The 12,976-nt window shown below is 43.5% G+C and overlaps 1 protein-coding gene across 1 annotated transcript in view; it reads left to right on the top strand.

The window, feature by feature from the left end:
• The window catches only part of Fbn2 (fibrillin 2), a 202,684-nt gene extending 190,133 nt beyond the window's left edge, over positions 1–12,551 (top strand). Inside the window, exons 61-65 of the mRNA XM_051163405.1 lie at positions 1–110; positions 1,666–1,785; positions 6,964–7,195; positions 8,600–8,774; positions 11,088–12,551. The exon at positions 1–110 is cut by the window's left edge and continues 19 nt beyond it. Coding sequence (XP_051019362.1) covers positions 1–110; positions 1,666–1,785; positions 6,964–7,195; positions 8,600–8,774; positions 11,088–11,462 — 1,012 coding nt within the window. The 3' untranslated portion in view covers positions 11,463–12,551. The remainder of the gene's footprint in view (positions 111–1,665; positions 1,786–6,963; positions 7,196–8,599; positions 8,775–11,087) is intronic.
• The last annotated feature ends 425 nt before the right edge of the window (positions 12,552–12,976 follow it).

The raw sequence follows: 12,976 nt of genomic DNA, 5'->3' as shown, positions 1-12,976 counted from the left end.
TCAGCCTTCACTTTGTGGAGCGAAGGGAATCTGTCAGAACACTCCTGGAAGCTTCAGCTGTGAGTGCCAGAGAGGGTTCTCTCTTGATGCCTCTGGGCTGAACTGCGAAGGTGAGTTCGTCCGTAATGCTGGGACTTCAGAAATGGGTCCAATAAGCAAAGCATTTGCCGTGTAAGCCCGAGTCCAGAACCCAGCACCCAGGTAAATGCCAAGTAGGCAAGTCACCTCTTCTGTAATCTCATGCCCTGGAGGTGGGAATGCCATCTGTGCAACAAGCTGGACAGCTAGACTGGAGGACGTGGCTAGCTGTAGGTGTTAGCAGAAGGACCGTGCCTCAGCATACAAGGTGGAGCACGATGGAGGAGCACACACAGACGCAGACACCTCCCTACATGTACACATTTGCCCATCCACATAAGAGCATGCATACGCACATGCATGCACACCACATACATACATATATACACACAAAAATAATGCCTAGTGGGCACCTACGGTGCTTCTCGTGAAATAGGTATTTTTCTGTTTTAAAGAAATCCGGAAAAAAACAGCTGATTGGGAGAAAAGTAAGAAAACAATCACATGGGTCTTCAGTGTTTACTGAGCAAGTGCTCAGGTACAGGAAGGCAAATACATCAATGTTGCCTCAGATTATGAGACTAGCCACATTGCCTTTACATTTTTATATTGTGTTGCAGTTTACATATTGAGTTAGTTATCCTTTTAAAAGTTGTTTCTAGAAATATATGGTTTTCAACTCTACATACAGTCAAAATAGTAAACATGTTCTTTGTAAGAGTTATAGGACTTTTGTGTGTGTTTTTTTCAGCCATGTTTTTATTTAAAATTTTTTTAATTTTTGTATTTGAAATCAATAGAGATAGAAAGCATTCTGAACCCACAGCTGCTTGCCATGTGTGAATCCAGCTCGTGACCATCCACATAAGATACCGTTTATTAATTATCCATGTAAATTTGTTACACACACATCAGACATGCCAATTTTATTTCACTCTTTTGGGGTAGATTTCAAAGCCTCGGTTGTCATTCCAAAAGTGTATGCATATATTAACAAAGAAATTATTCCATATGTATCGCACCACGTCTTGCCTAAAAATAACAGCGTACTCAAATACTTAAAAAGGATTTGCATCTAATTAGTCTTGACCAACAATAAAAAAAATTTGCATGCAAAACTATTTTATTTTATAGATATCTCCATAGTGTTTGCTTGTATCTTCCCCACAATGGGGATTACATGTGAATCACTTTTGAAACGACTAGAATTTTTAATGCGCGCGCGCGCGCATGCGCGCTCGCGTGTGTGTGTGTGTGTGTGTGTGTGTGTAATTTACCAAATAAATCGTATGGTACAAATTTACCAAATAGTACCATACGGAGCTAATCAACTCAAAATTCACCACATTTGTGGTTACTATGGTTGATTTGCTGAAATTAAGCCATTACCCAGGGCACCGATGTGCCTTGGTCGGGTGGACAGCATCCTTTTCTCAGCCATTCTTTGCACCACCACTGAGTAATAACCGTGCTGAAGAAAAGCCCAGCCTCTCTGTATGCCTTGCCCTGTTCATCTGTTCCCTTGAAGGCCGTGTTTGGATTGCATAACAGGGGGATGTAAAGGCTGTACTCGGGTTGTCTCTGCAGATGTCGATGAATGCGACGGGAACCACAGGTGCCAGCATGGCTGCCAGAACATCCTGGGAGGTTATAGGTGTGGCTGCCCGCAGGGATATGTCCAGCATTACCAATGGAATCAGTGTGTTGGTGAGCACTCCTCGGGGGCCCAGCGCTTGCTTTCCTCAACTTCAGTGTCTGAGGGAACTGAAAAAGTAGCAAAAGTTACAGTTGTAGTGCAGCCTCCTAGGACCTAAAAACCAGCATTTGAGGTTGATGTGTGAGAGGGCTAGAGTTAGCTCAGTGGAAGAGCACCTGCCTAGCATGCAGAAGGTCCAGGGTTCTATCCCACCCCCTACTCACCTCTAAAAAGCTGGACAGGATACATGTGTGTTAAAAGTTGATACGTGCTAGAGTTTTATTCTACTAGTCTCTGTACTTGTGCATGTGACAAAATCCATAATCAATAAGTTTCTGAAGTATTTAAAGGTTCCTCAGTAGTCTTTTCACTTCCTGGTGTGCTGTGAGGTTGAGGGTGGTGTCAGAAACACTGTCATCGTTTGCCATGCCTTGCTGCTTTTCATCAGAAATTTGATAGATTGTGGTTGTGAAAGTACTTACCCATTACTCTCTTGAAAACCTAAAGGCCCTGTTTTCTCCTTTTTGAGGCAGGGCCTCATAGGACCCGGGCTTGTCTATAACTTGCTGTGTAGCCTGAGGCTGTCCTAGAACTCTGCATCCTGCCACCTCTGCTTCCCAGGACCGGCACTTCAGTCACACACCACTGTACTTGGCTAGGAACTCTAAGCACCCGAGGACAGTTTTCCTGTGTTCACATGTCACATGCATTTAATAACCATCGCTTTAGCATAGAAAGGCAACTAGTCACAGAAAATGCTGCTGACAACTCCAGACAGAAAAAGGGGAAAAAAAGTCTATAAAACAAAACCCAACAGGCATTCCGTTCTATTCTTTGAATTGATAATAATCATGGAAATTCTCCTAAGAAACCACTGATCAAAGAGAACATTATTCCTCTTGAGTAGGCTGACTTAGCATATGCCCAATTTCTTGGCTTATTTGAGTGCACTTCATAGCTGCATTGCCCAACACACTTGGAGAGTAGAAGCTTGTGTTGCCAAACAGGAGGGAAGCAGAGCTCCCCGGGAGACCAGCAGACTGCTTCCTTTTCCCTGAAGTGATTTAAGATCCTACACATGTCGTTCAAATATGGTGTAATGATCCACCAAATGAATTGATTTGATTTGATCTTTGATGTTCTTCTCAAAAGAATTTCCTAATGACAGCTCAATGAGCTGAGAAGGGAACCAAGTGTTTTGGAAGAGAAATGAGGTCCATGAAGTTCTTATCTGGACTGTGGCCTCCTGCCAGGGCGCAGCAGATGCTTTGCCACACCAGAAATGCACATCTGTGGGAAGAAAGGTAGAGACAACCTGTGATCCAGGGCAAGGGAAATGATTATATGTGAGGAAGTGTCACAAATGAAACCCATTGCCTTATACACTGACTGAAAAAATTAACAAAAAAAAATTTTTAAACATGCAGCTAGCAAAGAAAGGTAAGGCTAAAGCTTTAAATGATTATCCAAACAATGATTTAAGCAGCCAAATTGTAAATATAATTTACTTCTTTTTCTTCTTTACAGAAAAAAAAAAAATACCGAGGCCAGGTGCTGTCAAGCTCTTTAGAAAATAGACAATGGTGGTTTTGCCTATTAAAGATGATGTAGAACTTTATCATATTACGGTTTTTATAACCTCCCCAGACCATCATTTTAATTTTAGTAAGGACTGTAGAATTCTTGGCTTGCTCTGCAGAACTTAAGGCAAATGAATGGCCCTCTGATAGTTAGCTTACACAGAATTCTTGGTTTTAAAGAGAATTTAAATAGAAATGAGAACACATAGAAGTCATCAATTTAGGTTTTCACACCTCTTAAAAATTTGACCTGAAACAGCTGGGTGCAGTGGTACACACCTGTAATCCCAGCACTCAGGGAAGCAGAGGTGGCCGGTTCTCTGTGAGTTAGGCCAGCCTGGTCTACAAAGTGAGTTCCAGTACAGCCAAAGCTGCACAAAGAAACCCTGTCTTGAAAACAATAACAAAAAAATTACCTGAAAACAACCAAATGCAAAACAGTCAGCCTTTAGTAACTTTGGAATTTGTATTTGGGATGGCCTGAGTGAGGATTGGAACAATAAGGAACAATTCCACTTTCCTTGTGCTAAGTGCTTTAGCCTAGGTTGCCAGAGTCCAGACCTGGGCCTGCAAGCCTCTGGCCAGAGCCTTGAGCAGAGCAGTCATGCTCTCAAGGGTGAGGTGTGGGAGCCTTTGCCTGCCAGACTGAAGCAGGAGGGATCCAAGGCCGGCGAGGCCCTGTCACAAAAAAACAAAAACAGACAAGTAAAGGAATCAAAAGTACCTAAGCAGATCTCCCCACTTGCAAGAGTATGTTAGGAGCTTTCCTTTCTTCAAAGGGATATCTCTAAGCAGCCACCCCCTTGGTAGACAAAGAGAGACAGATTTCAAAGACTCTGGATCCTTCCAGGGATTCCGCTGGTCTCTACTAAAACCAACCCTTTTCTTGCCTTTAAACCCCATAACACAGTTGGAAATTCGGCTCAAAGATATGGCAGAAATAGAGTGAAATTACTCCAGCCAGGAAGCTAATGAAAGCAACAAGTTAACATAAGAAAGAGATCTAGGACAAAGTTGAGGTTATCTGTGACCCCTGGTATAGATAGCTTGTGATTGGTTGGAGGAGAGGGGGGAGGGAGAGAGGGAGGGAGAGGGAGGAAGGGAAGGGAGAACTTTTCCTCTAGGGAAACTGTTAGTGAGTGCACTAGACTCTGTAAGGTACACAAGGTCATGAGTTAATGATGCTCATGGCACCACCAATTCAAGAATACTAAAAGTTGTCTCAAAGTGTTAGATTTGGAAAAATCTTTCCATCCAAACTCCGACTTTTGTAAGTTTCCAGCTCTTTACCACAGGGAATTGAGCGAACATTCTAGGGCATAGAATACCCAGATGTAGGTAGCACTCTCAATCTCTGACAAGTACTGTGACCGTTTGAAACTGAAAATGCATGACTCTTATGAACATTTGCATATAAAGAAAATGTTTCATTATGCAGTATTTTTGCCATTTACTGCTGATAACTTTAGGCTTCTTCTATACTCTAAGATTTCCCCCAAATAATCCCACTATAGCCTAGCAAGGCATTTCAGTTCATGCTGTGTCTTAATACAAGGCCATATTTAATTCATGCAATGCTGCCATGCTGTGTATTTATAGCATGTAAATATGAGAACTCACGATGTTTCCAGAAGCATTATCCTGCTTGAAAAATGCTCTCGTAAGTGGAATATTTAAATTCAATTTACTCCATTAATTGCCTCTCTTGGTAATTTTTCTACCTAACACAATGCTTGAATAAAGCCACGGTGGAAACATGCCATTAAGTTTTAATCTAATTTAGACTTCATGTTACAAGAGAAATACTACATATTAATGTGAGAACTAATTGTAAAAGTGGGTGAAGCTTTGGGGCAGAATTCCAAGTCTCTCAAATATAGAAATAAAACACTGGGTACATTCAAGTCCCATGTATCCAAGTTACTGAGAACATGTGTGTTTTCTGTGCATAAAATGAAGGCCAGGAGATTTCACGCATTATGTAGCAGGAGCATATTTTATATTCAGTGACTAAGAGTTCTACATTTAGTTGTCTCATTTAATTCTTCAACTATGCTCATTAAGTTAAAATGTACCTACTGTCTGCCCTTTCTGTAGCCTATACCGTGTACTTAACAAAGTTCAGTTTCCTCCTAGAGAAGAGAAGAGACACCCCATAATCATCGCGTTCCCTCGACATGCACACTCACAGATGGGCCCGCTTCCCCTGCTTCATCCCCAGACACTGTAAACGTGCAGTCACATGAATGGAAGGGGTTCTGTGGACAGATGCGGTTCATGCCCAGGGTGAAATTTGGGTTATGATAAAGCTCAAAGGAGTCAAATCCAGAGCTATCTTATCAACCAAATGGTTAAAAAGCAAGGTCATGATTCCCAAAGTCACAAGCACCTTGGGGCCTTGAATCTGTGATAACAGCAACTGAAAGTGAGCACCGCCATGCTCCACTGTTTCCACGGGACAGACCTGCACCCTGAGGGTAGCTATGAGAGCTGAAAGTCCAGCATCAGTGGGTGATGAGCGGATACTACCCTTGCAGATGGCACAGTCTGCACCCGGCAGGCTCTGGAGCAGTTAAAACCACTCTACAGTTCGGTAGAGTCAAGCAGGGTCGTTTCCAACGTTTTCATAAAAGACTCTGAGTTTTTCATGGACTCCCTCACCCCACCACCCCTACCACATACATGAAGACATGAGGGAAGAGCTAAGAAACAATGGACACAAATGCTAATGGAGAGATGGGCTTTAAAAAAAAAAAAATCCACATGGTTCACACACCGTAAAATTCACCCTCTTAAAGTGTCAGCTGAATATTTTTCAGTTTGTTCTCCTAAGAGTGTGTAAGCACAACCCCAAAAGTCTCTGTTGCCTCCCAATAGACCCCCATACCTGATAACCACTATCCCCTTTTCTTCCCTCCTCCAGCCCCTGGAAACTGCCAATCTGCTCTCTCTGGGTTTGCCTAAAATACAGGCGTTTGAAACAACTGTTTGTTAAGAGAATAATAGACGTGTTCATTAGGGAAAACTGCAAATATCTGTCCTTACTGCCTGCCCACATACTCAAAAATAGTACAAATAGAATAGAAAGGGGCAGTGCAGGGGCTGTGTTGGAGGTTTTTTTGTTTTGTTTTGTTTGTTTGTTTTAGCATTTAAAGACATTTTGAGGTAATATTTTTTTATTATGTATTCAGATTATAACTCAATTGTTATCCCATCACTTGTATCCTCCCATTCCTCCCTCCCTCCCACTTTTACCCTATTCTCCTCCCCTCGGTCATAGACCTCCTCCCCCACTATATGGTCATAGGCTATCAGGTCTCATCTTGGTAGCCTGCTTATTCTTTCTTTGAGTGCCACTGGGTCTCTTCACCAAGGGGAGGTGGTCAAATATGGGGCACCAGAGTTCATGTCAGAATCAGTCCCTGCTCTCCACATAACTGTGCAGAGTGTCCTGTCCATTGGCTAGATCAGAGTAGGGGTTCGATGTTTTTTAAATGAACTCTTCTCATTGCCTTGAAGTCAGTCATAAGAATATTTTTAAAAGTCAGCCTTCACCTTCCTTGTCCCTGCCCCTTCCCTGTGTAAGGACTTCGTTCTTCCTTTGAACAGATGAGAATGAATGCTCCAACCCCAGTGCCTGCGGCACCGCTTCCTGCTACAACACCCTGGGAAGTTACAAGTGTGCCTGCCCCTCCGGGTTCTCCTTCGACCAGTTCTCCAGTGCCTGTCACGATGTGAACGAGTGCTCCTCCTCCAAGAACCCATGCAGCTATGGATGCTCGAACACTGAGGGCGGATACCTCTGCGGCTGCCCTCCAGGCTACTTCAGAGTGGGACAGGGGTAAGGCAGCCCAGCCCATTGTCCCCACTGGTGGCAGCACGTGCGTGACTGGGGCAGCCTTGCTTTCTGCCCCTGTAGGAAAGGAACAGAGCCCCTGCGTGTAAAGGCCAAGTAAAAGCAGCGGTGCGGTATAGGATCACTTCCTTTGTGGAGAGCCTGAGACTTGAGCTTCCATAGAAGTGCCACTCAGCCAGGCATGGGGCGCACACCTTTAATCCCAGCACTGCGGAGGCAGAGGCAGGCTGATCGCTGTGAGTTCGAGGGCAGCCTAGTTTACAAAGTTAGTATAGGACAGCCAAGACTACACAGAGAAAGCCTGTCTCAAAACAAACAAACAAAAAAAAAAAAAAAAAAAAAGGAGTGTCACTCAGTGCTCCTCACAATGGCTGAAATTGGTTCCTTCTGACTCAAGGCCAGGCAAGAGGCTTATGTAGCTTTGTGTTACTGTGAGAGGTACAAGTTTAAGTAGCCTCCACCCCACATGGCTCTGCTTTGCTGGTTTCAACAGGTGCGGGCCCAGCAATCCCCAAGGAAGTGTCGCTTTCTTTGTTCATTTGGTTTTCTGTTGCCTAGAAAGGGAAGAGCCCTTCCCCACAAGGATGGGCCCTCATTGGGTAACTGAACTGTCTCAGATCTGACCACTTGTGTGTGGCTGAGTGGTGCCATGCCACCGAGGCGGCTCTCCTCAGGGCCACAGAAGATGGTCACTTAGATGTGAGCAGGGTGATCTTTGAAAGGCAGAGACTAAGGAGCATGGGCCAATCTGTCCAGTACCGATACCCAGTCACACCATGTAACAGTAAAGATCTGACCTAGCAAGGGTCGCTTTAGAGCCAACACATTGCCCCTTTTGCTAACTAAAACAGGAATCTAGAAATGCCAGTTATTGGGGCAGAGATCTTTCTCTGAGTGATGGGAAGAGATACACTTCAAGCTCAGGAGGCAGCAGTGTCTCTTTGCCCTCAGGCTTTCATAGCTGCCTTTACCTCCTTAAGTAAACTATCTCCAAGTGCTTCCATCTGATTAAGATTGAAAACTGGGGCAGCCCAGGGCTCTTCCCCAGAAGAATTTTGCTGTTTCAGAATTTCATACCACCTCTGTGTGGTACAGAACAGAACCAGGTTTTGTGGTCCTTACAGACTCTCATGTTGTCAAGTGACCCCCTAGTGATACAGTTATTTTCATTGCTACTTCATAACTGTAATTGTGCCGCTGGTATGAATCATAATATAAAGTATCTGTGCTTTCCCACGGTCTTAGGTGAACACTGAGAAAAGGGGTCATAACCCACAGGTTGAGAACCACTGGTTTAGAGCTTGTTCCTTGGCTTCCATGTTTGTGCAAGACCTTTAGACTTCCCAGACTGATGTTAATGTCTGAAAATGCCTTGCTTCTCATAAACAGCCACTGTGTCTCTGGAATGGGCTTCAACAAAGGACAGTACCTGTCAGTGGATACAGAGGAGGATGAGGAAAATGCCCTGTCCCCAGAAGCGTGCTATGAGTGCAAAATCAATGGCTACCCCAAGAAAGATGGCAGGCAAAAGAGGAGCATGCGGGAGCCTGAGCCTGCCTCATCTGTGAGTAGATGTGGCGCTGAAACTCTGCTTTGCCAAAAAGAAGAAAGTGAGGGGGGGGGGGGAGAGAGAGAGGAGAGAGAGAGAGAGAGAGAGAGAGAGAGAGAGAGAGAGAGAGATAGATTGATTATTTACATTGGGTCCTGTACGTGGTTAAATGCTCTCAGCTTCAGAACCATTAAGTTTATGTGGCTATTTAATGGACAGATTGGCAGGTCCAGTGTGGTAAAGATAAGCAAATTAAAATTAGTTGGAAGCCCTGGGGCAGACTAAGATTCAGTTTCAATCATCTTCTTTTGTTTTAGTTTTTAATTGTACCAAAATGTAGAAGGTGCCCACTGGAGAAATAATTACTTGGAAATAACTTAAAAATGAAATGCTTTTGAATTTTCCCAGTTCTGCTCCAGACATAAAGCACACTGTCGATTTTCGTCTTTCAGTGGGTCACATAGCCGGCTCTCATGTTCTGGGTCTTGTTCATAAGTCTCACCCATCATAAAACGGTTGATTTCGATTAACTTGCCTTTTGTAAATAACCAGAGATCTCACTTTTCTGCCTCGTGGTATTTTTTTTTCCTCTCCCAATGGCATTTTAGCAGCATAGTTACAAGGTTGGACCACAGGCAGGCTTCCTGGTTTTGGATCTGTTCCTGCCCACTGATTATCTGTGTCTCTTAGGATGTGTGCACCTAACCGCTCCCTCAGCTCCTTCACCTGTCAAATAAGGATGGGAACCCTCAATCCCTGAGAGGGCTGACTGAGTGTGAGCATGTGAAGTGCCTACAGCAGCACCTCACATGTCCATCACACATGCTCAGTGCCTGTCACTCATTAACAACCCACATACAGGGATGTCGGTGATTTCCTCTGAGGGAGGCCAGAGACCGCTGATGTGGTCGTCACATGTGCTCAGTGACTATCAGTGATGGATACTGCGCGTTTAGGGATGTTGGCCATTTCCCCTGAGGCCAGAGGCAGTATGATGTCACCAGTTGTCTCTTTTTTAAATTAATGTTACTGAGAATTTCCCCCCACCAATAAATACACATACACACACAATGTTTACTATATATATATTTATGAAACTGGCTGCGTAAATCAACAGCTTGCCTCAGTATTCTGGACATCAGAGACTTTCCTTATCTCTAGGGCCATACTGAGTTTAGCCCCAAAATCTGATACTATTTTAAAGTAACAAGTCAATGCTACATTAATGTTTAAGTAGACTGAAGTACCCAACCCATGTTTCATCATGACAAGTCGCTCATCAGGACACTAAGCCTTCCTGCTGTGGTATGTGGGACATAATTCTGTCTAAATAATGATGGGTTCCCCTAAGCTTCTGCAACCACAACCTCACTTAAGCACATACCCACATCAGAGTACTATGGGGCTCTTGGCCTGCTCAAGTAAAGCAGCGTTCTTACATCACACCCCAGCTGACAAATTGGCATCACATTGTATAGGCTCTGGGTTTTCTTTCTTTCTTTCTTTCTTTCTTTCTTTCTTTCTTTCTTTCTTTCTTTCTTTTTTACCAACCCTGGCTCGCTCTGCAGGTGACTCTGTGTGAACTGAGACTCCTGGTAAATTCAGTGCCCAGCATTGAGTGAGAAGACTTTCCTGGGTACAGGGCCTGCTGTTAAATCACAAAAAGGCTCCTCAATTTGACCCCAGAAAAGATCAAATTAGACTCATTTCTTAACTCATTTTCCATTCAAATATTTATTTGAGATTTTCAACATGTACAAAATGTATTATGATCATGTTGAACCCCATTTCTCCCCTCCAACTCCCTGAAGAGTGTGCACACATGTTCGTGCACATGCATGTGTGCACACACACACACACACACACTATATATATATCTCCATTCCAACTTTAAGGAATGTTCCACTGGACACAATTAGTGCTGCCCATATGCACGCATGGCCACTGAAACATGGACAAACTACCAGCGACCATGATGCCGAAGAAAAATGATTGTGTCACACTTTAAATAATCACTAACAAGCATAATATTGTATAAACTCATCCAAAGAACTCAATATGTGACTATTCTCTGTGGCTTAAGTCCTGTGTCTTTAATAATTCTGTTGAGGTTAGGTGACAGCCAAGATGATTTACAGGGCATCCTTGATGAGATGAAGCCTTTCCCGCCCTGACAGGACATTTCAATGGCCTTCTTTGCAGACAGCCAATGGCCAGACAGAGAACAGCCTTAGCCTGCCACCGTGACAATATCCCATCCGCCACAGGTGGCGTTATCCGTGTGCCTTGCAGACCCTCATCTCAAGTGCGTTTCCGCTCTTTCCCCAGGTGGAGCAAATCAGCCTGGACAGCGTTGCCATGGACAGCCCAGTCAACATGAAGTTCAACCTCTCAGGCCTTGGCTCCAAGGAGCACATCCTAGAACTGGTACCCGCCATCGAGCCCCTCAACAACCACATTCGTTACGTCATCTCCCAAGGGAACGACGAAGGCGTCTTCCGAATCCACCAAAGGCATGGGCTCAGCTACCTGCACACAGCCAAGAAGAAGCTTGCCCCCGGCACATACACACTGGAAATCACCAGCATCCCTCTGTATGGGAAGAAGGAGCTTAGGAAATTGGAGGGTTACAGTGAGGATGACTACCTCCTGGGGGTGCTAGGGGAGGCTCTCAGAATGAGGCTGCAGATCCAGCTGTATTAGCCCTCTGCAGACTTGGGTCCCCAGCACAGCCAGCCTTCAGAAGTGTTTGGAATGTCACTGACTAATTTTAAAGAGAGAGAGAGAAAGAAAGAAAAAGAATGACTTCTTTCCTCTCTGATTCAGACTTTGGAACGTTGACCCTCACAGGGAGGGATAATTTTGACTCTGGTATGGCCAAAGATTTTTGAGTGCAAAGGCAAACATAGTTACTGTATTTTTATATAACTTCATTTTAAAATATATTAAGAAAAAAACTAAATGTTCAAGAGATCAGCATATGGCACTAAATGCACAAAGATGATGTGAGCTTTCTTCCTGTTAGCAGTCTGTAACACTTTGGGTATTTTGCTATAGTTGCTAATTAAAAAAAAGTATAGATGTTTATTTATTTTAATGCAGTAATATATGGAGAAATGAACAAACTATGTAAACGAAAAGGGAAACTTGCTTGTTTTTCTTTAGATTTATAAATTTGAGCTATTTCTTTTAGAGGTGCTTTTAAAAAAAAAAATCCAGTACACTCAAGAGATGTTTCCTTTGGTTTTTCTGCCAGCACTCCAACTGGTACACACCTGACTATTTCAAAGTCTTTTGGAGCTGAGTGGGCAGTGTAATCAATAGTTTAAAAGACGTGAACATCGTACGATCCTGTCTAAAGGAGCTCAAAGCCAGAGCAGACCACGTGACAATATTTCACACCACCAGACTCACCAGGAAAACAGGAAACTCAACCACTGTAGCAAAATACCTTGACTGCTCGTGAGACCGTTAGCATTGCAGGCCAAACTGTACTGTGTTCCTCTCCCATAACCTCAAGGAGCCACACGTGCTACCCACAACACCTCATTCTCACCGGGGCGCGCTGTGTGCGCACTTGTGGTCCCCTAGGCAGCTGAAGAACCGCTGTTCCTCTGAACAGGAACACCCGGTGTTCTCTCGCGTTTGGTGCTGTCATAGATTAATGGTGCATTTATTATGTTCAAGCTATTTCAGGATTGCCATATGTGCAAACAATCATGCCATGCAGCCAAGGAATATACGTTGATGTTGTTTGTTTGGTTTTTTTTTTTTTTTAACCCATGGTTTTTTTCTTTTTTTTTTTTTTTTTTTTTAGAATTTTCATTAATACTGTAGTTATACACCGTATGCCTCATTTTATCATAGCTTATTGTGTATGAAATACGTTTGTAAAATGAATTGATGTTTAGTTTGCTTTAGCCATTTGAAAAGATGCTACACCAAGAGGTACCAATAAGAGCGCATCCCTGCGTTGTTCTCTCCGGAGAAACCACCCCTGGAACAGTGGCAAAACCTCATGTGTGAAATGGCCAAAGCACACACAGACTGCCAATCATTCCTCTCACACCTGTGTTGACTGACCAAAGAGTAGTAACCAGTTGTATCCATTGTTTGGGGCTTTTTTGTTTTGTTTTGTTTTGTTTTGTTTTTAAATAACTAAAAACAAAAAGAGAAACTGTAAATTTGTAATCAAGTGTTTGTGAGGGAAAACTTAT

Source organism: Acomys russatus, chromosome 20 (genome assembly GCF_903995435.1).
Source record: "Acomys russatus chromosome 20, mAcoRus1.1, whole genome shotgun sequence".
NCBI classification, from domain to species: domain Eukaryota; kingdom Metazoa; phylum Chordata; class Mammalia; order Rodentia; family Muridae; genus Acomys; species Acomys russatus.
This window is presented reverse-complemented; position numbering and strand designations above follow the sequence as displayed.